Source organism: Notothenia rossii, assembly GCF_949606895.1.
Source record: "Notothenia rossii genome assembly, chromosome: 4".
In the NCBI taxonomy this organism is placed as follows: Eukaryota; Metazoa; Chordata; class Actinopteri; order Perciformes; family Nototheniidae; genus Notothenia; species Notothenia rossii.
Window position 1 is genome coordinate 25443165 of NC_136902.1, and position 24388 is coordinate 25467552.

A 24388-nucleotide genomic window follows, 5' to 3' on the forward strand; every position below is an offset into this window, starting at 1 on the left:
ATATATTGTAAGTAGTAGGCTAACTAATACAAAGTCAAGCAGTATCAATTTCGTTAAGAAGTAATGGTAACATTATATTTGTACTATTCATCAAAGACAGCAGAAAAACATGCATTATGTAGGCTACTAAGGAGGGACTTTGACAGAGGATTACTCACAAAGTACACAGTAAAAGTACTTTATTTCTGGTAGAAGTCAAACTAGAACCGAGTCCAACAGTGTCAGTTTCCTTAAGAAATTGTGGTAACAAATATTTGTGTCACTCGTCAAATATAACATTGTTAGGAGATTTAAACTATACAGCGGTTCTGCACTGCGGTCAACTCAGCCGCCTCTCGAGTTTGTTTTTTCAAATCAGCTGTTCTTCATTATTCCTGCTATATTTGACGAGTGATACAAATATTTTTTACCACAAGTTCTTAAGGAAACTGACACTGTTGGACACGGTTCTAGTTTGACTTCTACCAGAAATAAAATGAAGTACTTCTACTGTGTACTTTGTGAGTAATCCTCTGTCATAGTGCCCTCCATAATGCATGTTTTTCTGCTATCTTTGATGAATGATACAAATATAATTTTAACATTAATTCTTAATGAAATTGATCCTGTTTGACTTTGTATTAGCCTACTACTTACAATACATTGAAGTACTTTTACTGTGTATTTTTTGAGAAATCCTCTGTCAAAGTCCCCTGCTGAGAACAAAATCAAGCCACTTCTGCTAATTTGATGAGGGAATTCTTTTTTGTTGCCATTAGTTCTTCGTGAGATTGATCCGGTTGGACTCAGTAGTGAAACTACCCCCACAAGTACTATGAAGTACTTACTGTGTACTTTTCCAACAATCCTCTGTTAATGTCCCCTCCTGAGAACAAGAATGTATGTTTCTCTGCTATTTTGAATAAGCGTTAAAAAACCTTTCTTCATGAGACTGATATTGTTGGACAGAGTATTTTAAGAGGATATGGTGGACATGATATCAGCAATACTTCGTCAGTACTCCGGCAGCAGCATTTTAGACCTTGGAAAGTCTTTAGAGTCTGGCCTGGGTAGCTGGCCACAACTATCTTCAGCAAAGTGACACACTCTGTCACTCTGGTTGGCCTCTTATGAAGCTGCTGTCTTTTAATATATGACTATTTCTCAGCCGCTAGTTCATTCCTCACAGATTCTTCAGTCTCATCAGCCTCATCCTTCCATCAGTCCCAGTCAACGCCTCAGCCTCCAGCACACTTCCAGTGTCTGACTCCATATGATATTGTCCTGATGCTGTAAGGGTGATGCCCCATGATCACAACATGACCCCTCTAGAGTCTGAGTGCCAAGGACCTCATATTATGTCATTAATGTTGAATCACCCATTATAACAATTTGCTTTCCTTTTTCTCCTCTCTTAACTGAATAGTCCTGTCTTTAAGTATAATACAATGTAAAGTCCTTTTCCTGCACCATTTGAAGGCTTCAAAACAGGCATTTTTACTGTATGTGTTTGGAGAAATGACACAATCAATGGCCCAGAATTGTACTTTATAAACTATGAATCTTGTGGTGCTTGAAGAAATACACACTGGCCGGACAGGTTGTATATGCCTTTTTTGGAGCCTTTTTTTAAATATTTATTAAAATGTCACTAGTTATTTAAACAAACCACTATCTGAGGATAATACAAGCAACCATACAACGCCCTTTATCTAGAGAGCCATTAAAGTCCATCAATAATTTATCCTTCCACACATCTTTTCAACTGCTGTAAATTCTAACTGTGCAGAATATTTAAAATATTCTTCATTTGCAGTATTTTTTTAAAAAAGTGTTCAGAAAGACTGCATCAATTATATGCTATATATATATATATATATATATATATATATATATATATATATCAATATTTTTATTAACTAACCAAAGTCAATTTAAATAATGGGCAAAAATAGGTTAATTACCATGCATGTGGTGTTTGATACAGTTTACGTTCAATTTCAACTATTTTAGGCAGAAAAACTTATATTGACTAAACCTTTTTTAATAATTTACTATAATTTAGAAAGGTTTTTGTGAGAAATCATTTAAAAAGTAAACTTATTTTTCATTTTATATTTAAATTTGAAATGTTTGCCCACAACATTATTAATTTATGCATTTTTATCAATTTTTTAAAATGATGAATCCATTTATTTTATTGTGTTTCCTTGAGGCTGGGAAGATATCCAGCATGTAGTTCAACATGCAAATGTTCTAAGGCAAGTAAGTATAAGTATAACATGGAAAAGGAAATAAAATACGTTTCATAGGAGGATGTGGATTTATTTTCTCTCACCTTGTAATTACACAATCAAACAATCTATAATTTAGCTCTGGCCTTCACTCACAAAAAAACATTTTGTTGAATTGGACACATTTTTTGAAGCTCTATTGACTGACATGCAATGACTGGGACTGGTGGAATAATCCGTGAGGAATGAACTAGGAGCAGAGAAATAATCATATTTTAAAAGACAGCAGCATCATAAGAGGCCAACAAGAGTGACAGAGTGTGTCAGTGTGCTGAAGGAGTTGGGACCAGCTATCCAGACCAGACTCTAAAGACTTTCCAAGGGGTAAAAATGCTGCTTCTGAAGTAGGCCTACTGACTGGAAGTATTGCTGATATCATGTCTACCATCCTCTTAAAAATACTCAGCAATAACAAACTCGAGAGGCGGCTGAGTTGACCGCAGTGCAGAACCGCTGTATAGTTTAAATCTCCTAACAATGTTGTCCATTTTAGACATAGGCTTATTATATTTGCAGCCCTTAATAACATCAATTCTCTGGGCTCAATATGTGTCTTGGCCTTTTTCGTTTTGATCGCTAAATTCCCCTTGTTCATAATAATCATAGATAACACGGCAGGGTCAGTTACAGTTTGTTTTCATCTGATTTCAAATAAACAAAGTCTTGGCTTTCAGAATATTAAACTTGTTTCGGCAAATTCAGATGATAAATACAACTTTGAAGCTTGTAACGGCATAATTACAAGCGGAGAACGGAGTAACTTGACGTCACAGCAGGCATAACAACAGCTGGCGTTTCTCGTGAATGTTTTCCCCGGGAAACAAACACAATACACACAAACGCAAAAAATACACAAACGCAAAAAATACACACACACACACACACACACACACACACACACACACACACACACACACACACACACACACACACACACACACACACACACACACACACACACACACACACACACACACACACACACACTCGTGAGATTCCCCCAGACCAGTAATCAGTAATCCAAACGAAAATATCTTCCCTCCATACTATTTTGATCATTTGCTCCGCTAATCAATCAGATCGATGGATTCCAGAGATTTTTCTCAACAATGATGTAACAGTCAGTGGGCACCACTTAACAGCCAATCAGAATGAGAATATGTTTCACATGTGACTTATTCAAATTGCGATTGATTGAGTGAGTCGGAGAAGAAAAAGTTTGAGAGTGGCGCTTGGAAAAGGAAATTGTTGAGGGAAAACGAGTTTCGAGACAAGCAGCTATTACAAAAAATTCCGAAGCTTACAGGTTATTTTTAAACCTGTAGGCCAGGATGAGGAGGAAGGACAGATTAGTTCTGTACCGAGCGGCAGCGGTGCCGGCCGCGGGGCCTCGGAGCCAAGCAGGCATATGTCTGGTTCTGATAGCGATGGAGTAGCGGGAGAGGAAAAACAGACAGGAGGGACGACGTTATCTGTTGGAGGAGATGGAGAGGACGACGAGGACTTGCTACGTGGAGGGGAGCGAACGGCAACCGGACAAATACATGAGGGAGGCCCGATACGTCACTCATCTGGAGGAGAGGACCAGGCGCGCGTAGAGCAGAGTGCAGAAGTGCGATCACAGAGCCTGCCGAGGCTATAAATGACTTTGATTTGTTGTTTAAATAGGCCCCATGGCCTGATGGCAGGTAAGGCGGGCTTGTATATAACGCAGTGCAGCGTGGGTCAAGTGGGTCAAGTTTGGCCAAAACAGTGGGACAGGCAAATCTATAAATGGTATCACCGTAGTCCAGCTGGGACAGGAATAAGCTTTTACGGGATGAAGTTGAAAAACAACATTTAAGTCTGTAAAGGAAGCCAAGAGTGAATTTCAATTTCTTTGATGGAACTTCAATGTGATGTTTAAAGTTCAGATTACTGTCCAACCAAAAGCCAAGATATTTGTAGGTATCGACAAACTCAACAGAGACGCCATCAAGGGTGTCAATGGAGAGGCAAGAGGATGCTGACTTGGGAGCAAAAAGCATTGCTTTGATTTTCTTACTGTTCAATAGCAGTTTAGAATCAAGAAGTGCATGCTGCAGCGTGATAAAATCAGATTTTAAATTGGAAACGGCCATATCCAGAGAAGGAGCACATGAGTAGCCTATATAATAGTGTAATCAGCATACATATGATAGGTAGAAAATTGCATCTGATCACAAATATTGTTTACATATAATAAAAAGAGCAAAGGCCCCAAAATAGTGAAACTCCCTTCTCCAAGGTGACTGGCTCAGAGACAGTACTACCCAACCTGACGCATTGAGGTCGGTTAGATAACTCTGAAACCAGCAAGACTCAGTAGTCTTACGACCTACTACTAACAAAATACAATGAAGTATTTCTAGTGTGTTGTTAAAAAAATTCTCTCTCAATGTCCCCTCCTGAGAACAAAATCAAGCCACTTCTGCTAAGTTTGATGAGGGAAAAAAAGATGTTTGCCATAGTTCTCCGTGAGATTGACACTGTTGGACTCAGTACAAGTGAAACTACTCCCAAAAGTACTATGTACTTTTTGAGTCTTCCTCTGTCAATGTCCCCTCCTGAGTACAAGAATGCATGTTTCTCTGCTATTTTGAATCAGCGTTAAAACACCTTTCTTCATGAGACTTATATTGTTGGACAGAGTATTTTAAGAGGATATGACATGATATCAGAAATACTTCCAGGCAGCAGCATTTTTACACCTTGGAAAGTCTTTGGAGACTGGCCTTCAGCAAAGTGACAAACCCTTGTGACTCTTGTTGGCCTCTTATGACAATGCTGTCTTTTAAATAGGACTATTTCTCTACTCCAGTTCATTCCTCACAGATTCTTCCATCAGTCCCAGTTATTGCATGTCAGTCAATAGAGATTCAAAAAATGTGTCCAATTCAACAAAATGTTTTTTGTGAGTGACGGCCAGAGCTAAATTATAGAGTGTTTGATTGTGTAATTACAAGGTCAGAGAAAACAATTCCACATCCTCCTATGAAACATATTTTATTTCCTTCTCCATGTTATACTTACTTGTAATAGAACATTTGCACGCAGGAAACATAATAAAATAAATGGATTCATAATTTTTTTTAAATGATAAAAATGTATAAATTAATAATGTTGTGTGCCAAGATTTCAAATTTAAATATAAAATTTAAAAAAAAGTTTAATTTGAAATGATTTCTCACAAAAACCTTTCTAAATTATAGTAAATTGTAAAAAAAGTTTTAGTCAATATATATGTTTTTCTGCCTAAAATAGTTGAAATTCAACATAAACTATATCAATCAACCCATTTTTGCCCACTATTTAAATGGACTTTGGTTGAAGTTAACAATATTGATATTATATAGATATATAGCATATCATTGATGCAGTCTTGCTCAACACTTTTAAAATAAAATACTGCAAATGAAGAATATTTGTAATGTTCTGCACAGATAGTGCCTTAACTTGAATTTGAAAACATGTGGCAACTTTATTAATAGAGCAGATGAAAATATTTGTGGAAGGATAAATTCTTCATGGGCTTCAATGGCTCTCTAGATAAAGGGCGTTTTATGGTTGCTTGTATTATCCTCAGCATGGTTTGTTCAAAAAAACTAGTGACATTTTAATAAATATTGAAAAAAAAGGCTCTAAAAAAGGTATATATATATATATATAACCTGGCCAGCTTAACCAGTCTGTATTTCTTCAAGCACCAACATTCATAGTTTATAAAGTACAATTCTGGGCCATTGATTGTGTTATTTCTCCAAACACATACAGTAAAAATGCCTGTTTTGAAGCCTTCAAATGGTGCAGGAAAAGGACTTTACATTGTATTATACTTAAAGACAGGACTATTCAGTTAAGAGAGGAGAAAAAGGAAAGCAAATTGTTATAATGGGTGGTGTAACATTAATGACATACATAATATGAGGTCCTCGGCACTTGGATCATTTTGTGATTATGGGGCATCACTCTTACAGCATCAGGACAATATCATATGGAGTCAGACACTGGAAGTGTGCTGGAGGCGTTGACTGGGACTGATGGAAGGATGAGGCTGCTGAGACTGAAGAATCTGCGAGGTACGAACTAGCGGCAGAGAAATAATTATATATTAAAAGAGCGGCAGCATCATAAGAGGGCAACCATGTGACAGCAAAGTGACACACTCTGGTGTGTCACTTTGCTGAAGGATATTTGTGACCAGCTATCCAGGCCAGACTCTAAAGACTTTCCAAGGTGTAAAATGCTGCTGCCGGAGTATTGACTGGAAGTATTGCTGATAATATGTCCACCATATCCTCTTAAAATACTCTGTCCAATAATATCAGTCTCAGGAAGAAAGGTTTTTTTTAATGCTTTTTTTTTAATGCTGAAAAACATGCATTCTTGTACTCAGGAGGGGACATTGGCAGAGGATTACTGGAAAAGTACATAGTCAAAGTACTTCATAGTACTTGTGGGAGTAGTTTCACTAGTACTGAGTCCAACAGTGTCAAACTCACAGTGGCGGTTCTACGGGGTGGCACGGGGTGGCAGCTGCCACCTCAGAAAAATGCCTTGCCACCCCAGCTGCCACCCCATTTGGCAGCTTTGTTTTGAAAGAAAAGTTGTGGCTCATCGTACATTTATGAGAGAAAATTTCTAATGTCCGAGTGCAAGTGAATGCAGAACAAGACGCGAACCTTGTAACCCCTCCCCCCCCCCTGGCGCGAGCTTGGAAATATGATTGGCGGCGATTTCATTTGAACGGGAGGACAGCGCAAAACGAGAAGCATTTCGGATACAAGTAGACAGAAGCAGTGGTGTAGTGGGCGTTGGACGCGGGGGTACGCTGTACCCCCACTTATTTGAAGCATGATTTCTTTTTTAATAGTCTAATACATCTAAAATCATTGCCAGTGTTATCAGTTGCAAGTGTGTGTTTGTTGTATTAATGACGAAAACATAATAGGCAGATTTCACAGTAATTATAATAAAAACGTAGCTCAAGCATTTATGCAACTTGATTTGAAGCGTGTGTGTGTGAGGGGCAGAACCGTGTGTGTAGGGTGACCTGGTGTCCCGCACTGTGCGGGACTGCACACACAGCATTTTTATCCCCACCATGAAAAATGATGTTAAAGTAAGCAAAACAAAGTCTGCCAACTCGCGCGGAGTAAATTGCACAGACAGCATAGTAAGATTGATTTCAGTAGCCACTTGTCTGGAAATACCGAAGACTAGAAACGGTTTTGAAAACTTTTGTCACGTAGTGATCGTCTTCTCAATAGAACATCTTTGATAATGTCTTTTGGCCAATCAGAATCACGATAACGGCTGGGTGTTGTTGCAGGAAGTCCCGACGGAGAATACTTTTGCTGTAGTACATCTCTATATACACAGTGCTTGAATTGGGCCGGTACTCACCGGTACGCAGTACCGGCACTTCTGATTTTTACCCATGTGGTACCGGCACTTCTTACTGAGTACCGGCAAGGTGCCGGTACTCAGTAAAATGCCGGTACTCAGCCGCCGGCAATATACGTATATATTGTAAACGCAACGCAGCGCAAATGTGGGTCTGACTCTGCCTCACAGAGGGTGACTGGCTGTCTACATGACGTGGCCTGCCGACATTGCCACTTTCATACAGATCATACTAATGCCCTCGATTGGTCTCTGTGTGTCATTCAAGCTCGGGAGGGTGTGTGTTGGTGTGTGGCGCGAGCGAGCGAGAAAGCGCGCGCACCGTGTATTGTTGTTAGCATCTGGTGCTAGCTAGCTGCGCTAACGGATATAAGGAGCTGTTTCAACAACAAGGTGGAGGGAGAGTCCTTTGCTGACAGGAGAGGCCGATTCAGGAGCCCAGACACACTCACAACTATGAATGAACCAAAAACAAATAAATAAACAAGTTTCAATGTTTTTTCATATTGGATATTGTATGTTATTGGTTATGGCCATGTACTTATGATTATTTAAATGTATACATTTTTGTTTCATATGGGTGTAGTCTCTTTATTTCCCCCTCAAAATGCACCAGATTGATGCATTTAAGTCCAACATTTAAAAAAAAATCTTACCGGGGGAGCATGCCCCCGGACACCCCTATAGGATTTGAGGCCCAGCCCCACTGTTCCTAAATAGATTTGCAATTTTTTTTAAATAGTAACCCATCTTATGTTTCTTTTTGGGTAGTAGATTTAAACTAGAGGGCTATCACTTTGTGCAGCAATGCTATTGACAAATAAATCCAGCAAAATGGCTCAAAAAACTGGTAGTGGCCTCAAGGACGAGGAGTCATTTAACCAGCCAGTAGGAGTCAAGCTTTACTTTCTTTTTTATCCATAAAGAAAAAGTAAATCTGTTTACAGTTGTTTCATTATGGATGTTGAGAGGTATCCATATATCTCTTCATTTTGCTCTCAAAGTGCACCAGATTGATGCATCTAACTTCAATATTTAAAAAAAAATGTTCCCGGGGGAGCATGCCCACGGACCCCCCTAGACGAGAGGGTGTCAGGTCCACTCCCCACTTATAAAAATAGCACTTTACCACTGCACCCCCTCTAATCTCAGATGCACCCTGAGTCATTTTGTTTAAGTACAGTGAGCCTTTCTAAAATATACAGTAAAGAGACAAACCCACCAGCATTATAGGATATACTATGACTTTGTGCCAAATACTTGTTGCTGATTTAGAGTACTGGCACCTTTTTTATTCCAATTCAAGCACTGTATATACATCGGTACAACTATAAGACCCCACGGTTTGATGATTGATAGGTGTGTGGACTGTCTTTCATTTTGACACACAGAACAATGTGGGCTATCCGCCCTTATCCACAATGTAAAGTACTTCACACAGCCTTTTCCCTCTCCTCTCTGTGAGGAGCAGCAGGTTCAGCTTTCAGAACAAAGTAACAAAAAACTAAAATGGCATTCATTTTTTTAAATATGTCGTGTAGTAATATATATTTATTGATTTTTCTTCTCAAGAGAGTACCAGAATGTATATTTGATGTTAGTATTTCAAAAAATCTCGTGGGGGAGAATCCCCCCAGACCCCCCTGCAGGGGTTGGGTTTTCAACTCTTTCACCTGTGGAGAAATTGCAGGATTGGCTCCAGGTCACCCTTTTTATTTACTACAAGACAAATGTGCCTTTTTATTTCATACAGTTAAATTTGGATTGAGACAGGGAAATAATCTAAACCTCACGCATGGCGTTTCACTGTCAAGGGGAGCGTGTATGTAATTACATTGCAAATACTGACTTGAGCCCCACCACTGTATGGGTTAGCCCTACCATAGATTACCCAACACAAATACTCTGGAGCCGCCACTGTTTGCGGTCTACTATGACAGAGAAGAGCCTGTCAAGTTTGGCTGTACTCAGCATTGAATCAAAACGCACCATAGCTTTAAACCTTAATAAGTTTGTGAGGCGTTTTGCTGATCAAGATGGTAATCGCCACATTCAGCTGTTATAGGCATGCCAACTTGATGCTCTGCTCACGGATGAGTCGATGAGAATAATAAACTGTTTAAGAAGATGACCTTACATGTGTAAATACATGTTTCTTCTTTGTGGGGGTCTGCCCCCAAAAAACAGTTTCAAGTCCTGAGAAAGTCAAATAAGACGGTGTGTAAAACTTCACTGCCCAGCCAAAAAAAAGTAACTACTTTGATTTAACTAGGCCAGTAGGTAAGGGCTTTCCACTGGAAAATAACTTCAGCGATGTATATGTTTTAGCTGAATACACGTTTTTTTAACCCTAACTGATGCAGTTAGTCATTTCTTTAATGTTTGTTCTTTCTGATGTAAAGTCAAGGTTGTAACTGTTTGCAATGAAGTTGTGGGGCGCTGAACTGTTCCTTTGATTCTTTTGAATTATGATAGTAATTACTGGTCTTTCAAATTTGAAGGAGGTTGAGCAAGCATCTTGAGGAACGTTCATCATTAACTCCTCCAAAAAATATAGTTTATTTAATAATAACACTGAATATGTGAATCATAACAGTGATTGACAGCTGATAGGAATAATATGATTGTTAATATTATCATATTCATACAGACACACATCGATGAGACAGTTAATTAATGTACTTATTGCAGCAGTCTGCATATTTGGTACCCCTGCTGGTCTAAGAGTGAAACCAACTCATTCAGTTAAAATTCATTAAATTACGTGTGCCACCTTATATATTTATATTTAAGGCTTTACTGATGTGCCACAATAATGTCACCTAATGTTATTGAGTTAAAATATCAATATTGTGGCTTTCCAAGTTAACATTGATTGATATGACTGCGATTAAATCAGCATATACTTCTGCCAGGGGATGCCACCCCTGAAATTCTCCTGCCATCCTCTTGCCACCCCATGAATATTTGTCTAGATCCGCCCCTGCGAAGAACTAATGACAAAAATCATTTTTTCCCTCATCAAACTTAACAGAAGTGGCTTGATTTTGTTCTCAGGAGGGAACATTGACAGAGGGTTTTTTTTTTTAAACAACACACTAGAAGTACTTCATTGAATTGTGGTAGTAGGTGTAAGACTACTGAGTCAAGCAGTATCAATACCATTAAGAACTAATGGTAAAATTGTCTTTTTATCACTCATCAAAGATAGCAGAAAACATGCATTTTATCATGGAGGGGACTCTGACAGAGGATTATTCACAAAGTACACCGTAAAAGTACTTCAGCAGCCGAATTGGAAAAAAAATCTCGAGAGACGGCTGAGGTGACCACAGTGCAGAATCGCTGTAGTTTAAATCTCCTAACAATGTTGTCCATTTTAGACACATTTTAGGCTTATTATATTTACAGCCCTTAATAAGATTCATTTTCTGCGCTCAATATATGTCTTGGCCGTTTTCGTTGTGATCGCTAAATTCGCCTTGTTTCCCCTTGTTTATAATATTTTCACCGTTCCAAGCACACGAGTGTTTTGAAATCACTTCCGTGAGTTTCAGCCCGCCCATCGCTCCAATGACCATTAGAACTTTTAGAAAGGTAAAAAGCAAAAACGCCCCTCAGACGCTCTTCCGTTTTCTTGTTTAATTAAGAAAAACAATTGGACGATAGATACACGGATTATCCTGTGAGCCCCATGACAAAATAAGAACATTTCAAAGTTCTGAATATGGGTCTGGACCATATAAACCCCATTCTAAACATAACTGAAACTATTTGATCCTGCTTCTTATTATGTATACAAAACATATATGTTATTTAATTGAAGTTATCTCTCATATCCAATGTGTCTTGCGTATAAGAGGAGGTTATCGTTGTTATGAATTTATATTACTATGCCTTGAAAAAAACTGACGCCGGGCTCTGCCTACGTCACTACTGTGCGACGCACATGTCGAGTTTACAGTCTATGGTTGAAATTGCAGGCGGCCGTTTTTTCGAAGGAATCTTCCTAATTAGACAAGCAAAGACAAACTGTGAGTCTCACCGTTACTTGCGCTTTTGTTTTATCTTATTTCACGACCGAAGACTTACTCTGCACGAGTATTACAGAAGCTGGTGTTTTAAACCCGGGTTAACTCGGCTCAGCGCTGCAGATGGCTGCTTAGCTAGGCTAGCTAATGTTAGCTTTGGCTGTAAACAAACACTCCAAACAGTGAAGACACAGGAGCTCTAAAACTAAATTTGAACTTTTATATTTGTTCAGCAGATGTGGTTGATAATACAGTCGGGTAAAGAGCTTTAAAAAAGTATAGAAATATATCGTTAGGTGAAGCAGGGGCAGTTTGAGGGTGCATGTCTGCAGATTAGCGACACAACTTTAGTTTTGATGACAATGCGAGTTTCTCCAAACTAGGTCGGAGCTCTGTCGCTTTAGAGCGGGTCTGGGTCGCTCGGGTCAAGGGGGAAACAAACACTTAGACCGGCATGTCGTCGTTTTCCGAGTCGGCTCTGGAGAAGAAGCTGACGGAGCTGAGCAGCTCGCAGCAGAGCGTGCAGACTCTGTCTCTGTGGATCATCCACCACAGAAAACACTCGGGCCTCATCGTCAAAGTGTGGCACCGAGAGCTGAGGAAAGGTGAGAGCAAAGTATACTGATGCTGCATATGGTTGTTTCTGTGCAATTTATCGCGATATTGGTAACGTGAACCTTATAGACGAAGTGTAAAAGTAGCAATGCCACAGAAACCTACTGCATTACAATATTTACTAGTAAAACCACTAATGTTTTAAGAGTACCACATGACTCCTTGTGCATTCTGCACAATGACCAATTTATATACATATTATGTTATATTGCATTACTGGATTGTAATTATGCAGGCATTCATTCATCACTTGAATATTACACCCAGTTTTGATCTTATTTGAATAACTATATGCATTGCCGGGTTGTGTGTGTGAACTATAACATGTATATCATGATCTTTATGTTGATTTAGAATTTGTATAAATAGTCAAAATGTTTGCCTCTAAATTCTAGTGGATCAGATAGCAATTAAAAATAAACAAAATATACAATTATATAACATTTATAATACAAAAGGTTTATATCAGCAAAAAATATGACCTCATATTTAAAGTGATTGGATTAATTTCTGCTGCGTTGTCGATTAGATTGGATGGTTTATAGTGGACACTAAAGCTATGAACTGTAATCCTAAAAGTAATGGAATCTGTAAGACAAACGCAGTGGAATATTTGTCCCTTAAAGTTAAGTTGTTACTTAATGACAGTGGTTGAGTAACTGTTCTTAGTTACATTGCAACAGTGATTAACCAAATCCTGTTAGTAGAGTTCATTTTTAACAGTTTGAAATTGACAAAGAGTTCATTTCCAAACCTTACTGTGATAACATAACCTCACATGCCCAACTTTCTCATAATGAATTCATCCAAGGATTAGGAAACTTCCAAAATGACTCAGGGTGACCAAAAGTTTCACACTGCCAAAAACGAGGATAAAATGTAAGGAGTCCAGAAAAAGGAAAATTACATTTAATTTCTAAAATGTAGTAATGTCTTAAAAACATCAATTAAACACTTAAGCATAACTTTGGCCTCAAAATAAAGGCACAGCTCTGTAAATAAGATCTAATGCAATATCATTCCCTGTGAATGAGCTTATAATGCATTCTAGACATGCCCTTCATACAAAATTTTAACAAATATTCGTTATTATTGAAACTATTAGAGTAAAGAGGCAACATAAAACAAGACATATATATTTAGAAATTAGTAGCGTTTATATAGAGAAATGCGCTGATTCAGAGATGTTAAACCTAGCTAGATAAGGTTGGATTAAACCAAGAGAACATGTTGGTTTAACTTAAGACGCTTGACCTCATCTCAAGACCTCTGCTACCCGTTAAAACACTGACAAAAATATCTGCAAAAGAATAGTTGCTGAGGTAAAGTATGTGTTGAAGATAATTACAGTAGGTTATACAGTTATTAAGTAAACGTAACTAAACGAGTTTGAGTGCATGTCCCCCACAGGTTGACCGTAGAGTAAAGGTGAGTTTTTTAAATCTTGAAAATATGGTTTGATGTGACTTCCAGCTAAAAGCTCCAGGAAGCTGACGTTCCTGTATCTAGCCAACGACGTCATCCAGAACAGCAAGAAGAAAGGACCCGAGTTCGCCAAAGACTTTGAGACTGTCCTTGTGGACGCCTGCTCCCATGTTGCCAGGTAGGTGTTCTTTGGCGGCTGCGTACTTTCAGGCGTCTACAATGCTCTGTGAAACAGGTGTTTGTGTAGCTGTAATAGATGAAGTGGGAGAAGTAGTTCATTATGCACTCCTACTTCCTGCTTCTAAGATTGTTTTGCCTTTTGTTGATTTTTTTCCCACAAAAATAATTCTACTATTAGGGTCTCAGGTATGGAGCTGACGACCAAGCTAAATACTCTCTTTGCTATGTTTTATGTTGTAAACGTGATCTTTTCTATGTATCATCTCTCCTTCTTCCTCCCCTGTCTCCCTGCAGAGAAGCGGATGACGGCTGTAAAAGGCCCATGGAGAGACTGCTGAACATCTGGAAAGAGAGAGCCCTCTACAGAGCAGACTTCATTCAGCAGCTCAAACTGGCCATAGAAGACTCAAACAGCCCCCGACCTTCAGGTGAGACGACGGCTGGATCTTTTGTTTGTTACATCGCTGCAGGAACACAACCAGATTAGTCATTAGTGGGTTTCCTCCAAAATGAATCTGAGACCATGAACAAACCCAGAGCCCGGATCCCTGACAATGTAATAGTCAGCTGATGTAATATGAAGAGGGAGGGAAGTATATCTTGAGATGTATGAAGATAATAAATCATAACTAGGCTGCTTTAGATGTCACTCAAGTAGAATGTTGTTTAACATTGAAAACATCATAAAAGAGTGCACAATTTGCATTGTATTCTCCTTTTAGTATAAGTACATAATAAAGTGTCTGTGTTTCTGTTCTGGACTCTGCAGAAGAGAAGAAGGCTGTGAAACGAAGCTATCAGAAGATCAAGGAGGAAGAAGAAGAAGAGGATGAAGATGATGACTACAGATGCCAAATCTCCCCTCACAACTCAGACATCTCTGCATCTCAACTGGTAGGAGGACAGATTTTCACTTGGATGGCACAACATGCAGGAGTCCTCATTTCCCAGTTGTATCTGTCCTGGCCTCCTCTCATCCTTCTCCCCTCCCTCCTGGCTCCTGTTAACCTGCGCCTTCTGTTCCCTTCACACCCTTTCAGACAGAAGAGCTTGTGAAGGCGCTGCAGGATTTGGAGAACGCAGCCTCAGGCGACGCAGCAGTTCGTCAGAAGATCGCCTCGCTGCCGCAGGAGGTCCAGGACGTGTCCCTGCTGGAGAAGATTGGTGGTAAGACCCGAGTGCACAATCAGACATTACTTTTCTGGGGCTCATTTATATATAGTATATGAATATCAAAACATAATTTGTTATTGTTTAAATTCAATTGTTAAAATGTATTTCAGCCTACCTGTTTCTTTGCATCATATGGGGACGCCTTGGTTAATTTGACCAGGAATGGTCAGATACACATAAAGTCAAATAAGCTGTAAAGAACTCTTAATAAAACAATATTACAGTATTCAAAGTCAAATGTATAGGAATCAAGAGTCAGGTGTTAGTTAAGTGTTAGCTAATTAGGTTTATTTTGTGTACAGCCAAATGCCCTGTATAGAAACTGAAAATACATCCCATATTCTGTGACATTATTGTTTGACATGAATCTAGACAAGGATGCAGCGGACAAGCTGTCGAAGACGGTGGATGAAGCGTGTTTGCTGCTGGCGGAGTACAACGGGCGGCTGGCTGCGGAGCTGGAGGACCGGAGGCAGCTGGCCCGCATGCTGACTGAATACATCAACAGCCAGAGAGACGCTCTGATGGAGAGGGAAAAGAAGCTAGAGGCAAGGCATCGCATACACAAACAGTATCAGGGTGTCCGCGGGGTCTTAAAAAGTATTACAAGTTGATAAATCAATTTAGCGAAAATAAGGCTATTAAAAAGTATTAAACGGCATTTTCCAAGGTATTAAGAAGTCCCACAGCAACGACAACATGAAACACCCTTTAATTTACTGAATCAACATGTCGGGAAACCCCCTCAAGGCGGCCCCATGCATAGCGCGCCGTAAAATGCTGCTTCTTATTTTAAGTTTCGTTGCCTTGCTCCGCTCTGTGGGGGGGTCCAAGGTGGGTAGACCGGCATATGCAAGGCTCTGGGGGTCCAACGGCTCCGTGTGTAAGCCCTATATGATCATTTTCTGATAACGATGAAATAGCCCTTCTCACTCTCCCCACGTCTCCTGCTGCTGCTGGGCTGTCAGAAGAGGGGGAGGAAAAGAGAGGCAGGCACCGTTTATTAAATATTATTATACAGAGAACAGAGTCGTTATCAATTTGTTTTAGAGCTCAATAAATAACAAAGAAGACCTCTGATCGGCACTTTTCTAATTTTGGACGGAAGATTTAAACTTTAACAGACATGTTGACCGGCGGAAACATTTTTTTAACGGAAACTCTGCCGCACGGTTCCCTCGTCCCTTGGAAGAGGCGGAGAGGTGGGTGTTTTTCATCTGCTGGTGGACTACCTGAGAGATACAGCAGGAGAACACGCCGTCCACCGCGGAGAATAAACAGAAGGGCATCCATGGCAACCATGCTCCGGGGTCTTCTTCGCTGCTTTTGGTGTATGTTGGGCGGCAGCAGCGCCACTTACAGGCCTGGCATATGTACTACAGCGTTTCCAGCATTTCCAGCGGTCTAGTGTGAACGGACACATTAATGAATCAAATGCGTGTGAACGGAAGACTCACGTGGGGCCGGGGTCTAAGCCAAACTATATCCGGTCACAGAGATCTGCTATTTTAAAGTAAAGTCAACACATATCGACCCTAATATAGTCTATATTAAGAACGAGAAAAGTATTGTTTTTTTTTAACATATGACAAATGTGTGAGGGTGATGACGTCAGAGCATCGTCCTATGTGCCAGGGCTTAGCCCCGGACAGCCCCAGCCCAATTTAACCCCTGGGTATTTGTGAGGGAGCTCCTATATGGCATTACCATATTAAGCTCACCAAAGTTTAATATATTTCATAGTTCAAAGTTTTGTCAATTGTTTTGTTTATTGGTCAAATACTTGTTTCTAATGGTTTCTGAGGAGTTTTACTGGAATGAAAGAACACAGAGTACAGAATCAACAAAGCAGCATACTGCATTAAACCTGACCTTCACAGAGAGGTTGAAGTTCATGTGGAGAGGAGGCTTCAGTAGTCTGTCTGCACTCTGTTTAGTTGTGCTATCTTACAATCAATATAGTAAATGTGAGGTAAAGTGTGTAGCCAATGTAGCCGATTAGAACTCAAAGTTAGGATGAGGTCTTAAAATGTATGGAAAGGGTCTTAAAAAAGGACTTAAAAGGTATTACATTTGACCTCAGGATTCCTGCATATACCCTGAGTATACCTGAAAAACACACTTTTGAGCAGGAAGCACTTTGTCACTAAAAAGGACAGTTGAACTGTAATTTATATAAACATCATACAAAGTTTATAGACTGACTTTATGTTGCACCTTTTACTTATTCCAGTTCCAACAAAGTTTTCTTTAAGATCAGGAATTACTGCAGACATTTAAAAAATGTTCGAACAACTGAGGTATTTGAGTTTCTCTAGATCGTATACAACTATTTAATTATAACAGAAATGACTTTGAGGCCAGGTTAATTAATAACTCATAGACATGATGGCCAAAACTATACAAATAATATGTAACAAGATAGAATAAACTTGAATAATCAATCATTCAGAGGGTCCATGGACAGAGGGTGTCGTATTCATATTCTATACGAACTGTAAAGTCCACTGAGACAAATGTAAAATGTGTGATATTGGATGATATAAATAAACTTTGAGTGACTTTAATTATCTTTTATATCCACATTCTGGGACAATTGTGCTTGAATTTTTCCTATAAAGCTGTAGTCACAAGACATGTTGATGTTGCAGTAACTGTAATCTATTCTATGTCCTCTCCTCCTCCGCAGGAGTATAAGCAGAAGCTGGCGAGGGTGACCCAAGTTAGGAAAGAGCTCAAGTCCCACATCCAGAGCCTCCCTGACCTGTCCCTCCTGCCCAACGTGACGGGGGGTCTGGCCCCGCTGCCCTCGGCCGGAGACCTCTTCTCTAACGACTGAGAGGCATTGGTCCAGACAAACTACCCCCACGCCTCTCCCCACCAAACCCAGCCGCCCGTATGATTCACTGAACACTTCCAGCTGCGTCACCAGCCAGAGGACACGTGTGGACACATCTCACCTGCTGACTCCCGACCTGCAGGACAACAGGGAGGCAGGGACACTCGAAGCAACATTTGGTTAAACCACAACGCTCTACAGAGGAGAACAGAGACTCTGTCAGCCTGGATTCTTCCGGCACTTTCTCGATCAACAAGGATTCCACTCCACCAGCTTAGAATGAGTTTGCTTCCTGTTTGTTTTTATTTTGTATTTAACGCTGGAAATGTCTGGGCTCTATGAGGAGGGGCTGGGTTAAGAAGAAGCATAGATAGACATACAGTTCGGCTGTGTCAATCAAAAGTGTCTTTCTTTGTGGTATCTTGTGGAGTCAGTGAGCAAAGGTGGACCATTTGCTCTCAAACCTCTCAGAGGTTACACTGTGAAGAGGATTTACCATTTGTTAGTTTTATTTTTGGGGTATTAGGTTTGTCGTTTTTTATCGACCCATAGGGGGTTTTGATGCGTGTGTAAAATTAGGGAAGATGTCAGATTGGCTTCAGTGTACGTTGCTTTCTGTTTGCTTCACGAGCGGTCAACAGCTGAGTCAGCACTCATTTCACTAATACTTCATAGACACAGAGACTTCATGTTTTGTCCTCATATTTAGAGTCAATAGTCCTGCTCTGTTTTTCCTGTCCCTGATTGAAAGCTTTTTCTCGTTTACAGACTAAAACTTTGCAAGTAAATATTTGTTTTCATATACTCATTTGGACAAGCTTGAATAATGGTAATTATGTAATAAGTGTGTACTAGACAAGGTTTAAGTTTTATAAATAAATCCTGGAAGTTTGAGGAAACAATTCAAAACATTGTTTTCTTTCCAATAGCCTCCCTGGTCTTTAAATCTATGACACGATACCATTAGAAAAACACAATATCTTCTTTAGTTTGCGAGGAGTGGGCAGTATGAAATATAATACATTCAAGATAAAAATGAAGATATTCTATATACCACAAAAAGTGTTTTGTTATAAAAATCAAACAGGCGTCTCTTGCAATGTGAAATAGATTAAAGCTAACATTCTGCAGCTACATTCTGAAGTGTTTTAATACATACAATATTAAAAGGATTAATATGAATGTATACACTACTGTGTGTAGACGTACAGAGAAGTAGCAACACATTTACTGCTCTTCCTTTCTCAGGTGTGTTGATGAGGAGACAAAGCATTCATATTACAAACCCCTGAGATTGTGTCAGGAAAAGCAAGTCCTTTCCAAATGATTTTCTGAACAGTTATTTTTGCCAAATCCTAGGCAATATGTATCAATGTCAAGCTCATATTTGATTTTAACTTGTCTGTATACAGAAAAACATTTGATAATTTTTATAAACGTAATAAAAAAAGGTCAGTTTTTTTTATTTAGACAAGCTTCTCTTTTTGTTACAAGTTAAGAACCTGATCATGGCTCCTGCTGCCGCTGAGGTGAGTGTTTTCTAAAGTTGAAGAAGATAACATTTGCTGCTGCAACACGCCTGGGGGAGAATCGCTGCTTCAAATGCTCTGGAAGACATGAATATCCAGAATATCAAACAGCAGGTCAAACTCACTTACATGATCTTCAGCAGCACAGAACTGATATTTGTGATTTTTTTGTATGTCAGATGACATTTCCTGTGACTTGTTAAAGAGTAAAGAACAGTGAACAGAGGAAGCTTTGACCTGTTGTTTGGTTCAGCCTTGAATTCATCCGGGGTTTCATTACCTATGTGTTATGAGTGGATTATACCATTTGAATAGCTTCCATGTCATGTGCTCATTGACTCTAAATCTATTCCACATATATTTTCTACACTAGACACACCTCATTCTTGTATCCACCTTCTATTTTATATGAATGTTATAGGCCAATTGATAAATATTTGTATGTTTTTTGTGTGCAGCAGATACCTTAGGACATATGCCATTTGCAGATTTTGTTAATACAGATAATCATTTAAAATAGAAGAAGCATTCAAATCCAATAAAAAGAGGTGTGTCTTATTTGTTCATTGTTATAAAGTATGTTGTTTTTTCAGATATTTTGTACATTTAAAAAAAGAAAAGGCATTGATAACAGAACATTTGTTACCATGGGAACCACATAGAACTTTGGAACCTGTTTGAGATTCTGTGAGTTTACATATGAGCCATTCTAGAACCCTGTGAAGCAGTCTACACCCTCAGAAGATTCAGGGGAGTCATTGGTCGAGAGCCCAGAGCACAACTTGCACTGAAGATTTAAAGTGTAGAAGTTCTCCTACTGAAGGGCAAAGATGACCGTGTACAACGAGCTACGTCTTCAAAAAAAGCTTTGTGATGCAGTGATCAGAGTGGAGAATGTTGAGTTTCACGTGCACAAGATCATCCTCTGCAACTGCAGCCCGTTCTTTCAGTGAGTTCCTTATTGGGTGTTAACAGAGGGATACTAGAGTTATACTTTCAATAAGCAGAAAAACAGCAGCAGGCTTAGCAAAGAGAACTTAAAGGTCACCTATTATACAAAATCCACCTTTTCATGTCTTTTACATAAACATGTGTCCCCTCTGTGTAAAGACATTCTGAAAGTTTCAGGAAAAAAGATTCTCTCTCTTTTTGTCCTGATCCATTTATATAGAAATCTGTCTGAAAATGAGCAGATCAGATTTTGGCCACTTTATGATGTCATAAAGATTTTTTGGGTCGTGTAACCATTAGCCAATCACCAACCAAGGTACCCCCCCTCCCCCCCACCTTATCACCTGCATCTCCTCCTAGAGCACCATTGTGTTCTTTTTAACCAAATATCTCTCAGAGGGGCATGGAGAGTGGCTCCTTATTTTCATCTAAAGTAACAGACAGAGAATCAGCACTTTGGAAACAGGGCTGAAACAGAGGGGATTATGGGATAATACAATGCACAATATGTTTGTAATATGTATACTGTATATAGACATGTCTCTGAAGTGTTTGGAGCCAAACACTTCAGAGACATGTCTATATACAGTATATCTGAGACCTATAATATATTGATGAAAAACAGTATAATAGGGGACCTTTAACAAACTGCAACACAACTCAATATTAATAAGTGACATCATAGAGAAGATATATTCACACATTAAAAACAGATGAACATTTTAAAAGAATGGTTGAGTTTATTGAGTTTGTACTAAAATATAAAGTAAATTGCCACACTTAAGCATATAGTACTTGTAAAAGCTTATTTTTCTTTTGGATTAGGTTTTTTTTTTGTGTGCAGATGGCTGTCCTGTGATGATGATGATGATGATGATGATGATGATGATGATGATGATGAGGAGGAGGAGGATGATGAGGATAATGATGATGATGATGATGATGATGATGATGATGATGATGATGATGATGATGATGATGATGATGATCATGATCATGATATTTAATAGGACATTTATACACTGATTAACAAATAGTTTAAAAATAATTTCAGTATAACTATTCAGTTGAATTGATGATTTCCTATATTTATGCGTAAATAAATTGAGACTGTGTTGCTGGTATAACACAACACTGAATTGATATGTATACAGTATTAAGGGCATCATTTGAGCAAAAAGAGAAAGAAATTACATTTCAAATGCCATCCCATCTGTACAGTGAATGACCTCTCCTGTTATTCTGTAATCTATACAACCAGCACAGCCCCTAGTAGACCCCTCCTCACACACGCACGCACGCACACACACACGCGCGCGCACACGCGCACACGCGCACACACACACACACACACACATACACACACACACAACACAGACTATTACACCCCTTGTTGTTAAACACCAACCGTGCAATATATATATATATATATATATATATTCCTTGAATAACTGTGCAATATGGCTACTACATCTTCAGAACTGTTACAGGCTGTGTATTTTTGTATTTTGTAAATTGTGTAATTCTTTTTTTAAACTTATTTAAAAACATTTATTTTATCTTTAATATTTTTTTCTGTTTTTTATACATACTTCTTGTTAAACATTAACCTATCTTTGGCTCTTTTTCTGCTGGAACAAATGTAAATGTCCCCTCTGTGGGACGAATAAAGGTATTCTGATCTGATTCTGAAAAGTGATATAGGAGGTTTATATTTATATTTTATGAGAAGACCATTTAAAAAGATAGCCTTGTTTTGCCTCCATGCTGCCTCGCAGGGTCCTGTTTACTCGCTGGTCAACCCCAGACTGTCAGGTGTTTGACATTCCCAATGTGTCCGCTGACGTGATGAAGCTCCTCATTGACTTTGCCTACACTGAATGTATTCCAGTCACACAAGAAAATGTGCAGGAGCTTTTTATAGCAGCAGACCGGTACAATGTAATGGGCGTCGTACGAGCCTGCTGTGAACTCCTGGAGCAGCAGCTGGCCCCTCAGAACTGCATCGGCATCATGAAGTTCACAGACATCTATTACACCCCTGAAATGAAGAACAAGGCTTTCCTTTTCACGCTAAATCACTTTGAGGCAGTTGTTGCCGCCTCAGAAGAGTTCATGCAGCTCTCTGCACAAGAACTTAGTCAAATCATTGGGGATGACAGACTCAATGTAAAGCAGGAGAAAATTGTGCTAAGGGCCATCCTTGGTTGGATCTCCTACTCAACTGGGGAACGCAGACAATACATCTCTCTTCTTTTGCCCAAAGTAAGTGGGGAATCCCTAAATCATAAGTGAATTATGGATTAGAGAACATATACATCCAACTTCTCTCCTCATGTCTCTAGGTCAGGTTGGCTTTAATGAGTCCAGACAACTTCATAGAAAGCGTCAGCAACAACCCATTGGTGAAGGAATGTCAAGATTGTGAACCAATTATCCTCAGGACCCTGAATGCCATGCTAGACCTCAGAACCATGAGCTACTTTGATTCTATTCGCTATAACCCTTTGGCCCGCCCACGACTGCCCTATGCCATCATGTTGGCTGTTGGAGGCTGGAAAGGCGGAGTGCCCACCAACGCCATCCAGGCGTACGATGTCCGTGCTGACCGCTGGGTCAATGTCACCAGCACCCAGGGGGGTCCCCGGGCCTACCATGGCACAGTGTTCCTCGATGGATCGGTATACTGTGTCGGTGGCTTTGACAGAGTGGTGCGGCTCAGCTCTGTGCACAGATTGGACCTGGTGACGCGCACCTGGCAGAAGGTGGCACAGATGCATGTGAGACGCTGCTTTGTCACTGTGACTGTGATGGACGGGTTCATATATGCCATGGGAGGTTACGATGGAGAGGATCGACACAATACTGTCGAACGCTATCAACCCAGAGCCAACCAGTGGACCGTAATTGCGCCCATGCACGAGGAGAGAAGTGACGCCAGCAGTGCAGCCCTCCATGGCAAGGTGGGCGGATCCAAAGAAAACAAATTATATTTATGTTTAACAAGCCTCACTAGATTATTATCCAAATGCATATTGTTATCAAGCCTAAAAACAAATGCCAAAAAAGTATTTATTCAATACTTTATGAACCTCATATTATGCAGTGTTGCTTGTTTTCTCTCCTATAACAGGCTAGTTTGCTCCCCAATACTGAGAAAATAGCCTTTAGTCTATAAAAACACTTTGTAAGAGACACTAGGTCCATTTTTTCTGAATTCCTGCCTTCAGATTCCTTATCACTTTCATTTCCTCCAGGTTTACGTATGCGGTGGCTTCAATGGAATTGACTGCCTGTCAACGGCTGAATGTTACGACCCAGAGAGCAACCAGTGGACCCTGATCGCCTCCATGGGCAGTTGGCGCAGCGGAGTGGGGGTCGTCACCTATGCAGACCAAGTCTTTGCAGTAAGCACATTAAGCACTGACTATACTCAAATAAAACTGAAAAAAGTCATTTTATGGCAGAAATGTTCTCAAATATAAAAACATATTGCCAAAAATATCAACTATAAGATAGGACAACAGAAACATAACAATAGACGCAGGCCTGACCTCACATTTCCCATTTTCTTTAAAGGTTGGTGGCTTTAATGGAACTAGCCGTCTGCGCTCTGCTGAGGCCTACAGCCCAGAAACGGACACCTGGCATGCTGTTCCCTCCATGCTGAGCTGCCGCAGCAACTTCGGCATTGCGTTGATCGATGACCGTGTCTTTGTGGTCGGGGGCTTCAACGGCTCCTCCACCGTCCGCGCCGTCGAGTGCTTCGATGTTGAAACGGGTGAGTGGTCTGATGCTCGAGACCTGGAGACCTCCGGCAGCGCCCTGAGCTGCTGCGTGGTGCACGGACTGCCCAACCTGGCCGAGTACGCTTCACCTCATCACTCTGTGACACTCTCCCAGGTGGAGGAGCGCGAGGTGGAATGATGACTTCCATCTGACTATGAG

General features: G+C 39.9%; 2 protein-coding genes across 3 annotated transcripts; both read left to right on the forward strand.

Moving 5' to 3' along the window:
- Positions 1 to 11620: 11620 nt before the first annotated feature.
- rprd1b (regulation of nuclear pre-mRNA domain containing 1B) lies at positions 11621 to 19425 on the forward strand. 2 transcript variants are annotated; one of them, XM_079674243.1, is made up of 8 exons: positions 11621 to 11731; positions 12112 to 12333; positions 13817 to 13946; positions 14243 to 14376; positions 14718 to 14842; positions 14989 to 15115; positions 15494 to 15669; positions 17811 to 19425. In XM_079674243.1, the coding sequence occupies exons 2-8, from the start codon at positions 12183 to 12185 to the stop codon at positions 17958 to 17960; spliced, it is 993 nt and encodes a 330-aa protein (XP_079530369.1). In that variant the 5' UTR covers positions 11621 to 11731; positions 12112 to 12182; the 3' UTR covers positions 17961 to 19425. The 2 variants fall into 2 exon arrangements, with proteins under 2 accessions (XP_079530369.1, XP_079530368.1); XM_079674242.1 differs by having other exon boundaries at positions 11624 to 12333.
- An 894-nt stretch (positions 19426 to 20319) lies between these two features.
- LOC307034751 (kelch-like protein 10) lies at positions 20320 to 24367 on the forward strand (the record flags this gene model as incomplete). The annotated part of the gene is made up of 5 exons (XM_079673632.1): positions 20320 to 20438; positions 22219 to 22705; positions 22786 to 23403; positions 23698 to 23847; positions 24020 to 24367. The coding sequence occupies 5 exons, from the start codon at positions 20320 to 20322 to the stop codon at positions 24365 to 24367; spliced, it is 1722 nt and encodes a 573-aa protein (XP_079529758.1).
- Between the last annotated feature and the right edge of the window lie 21 nt (positions 24368 to 24388).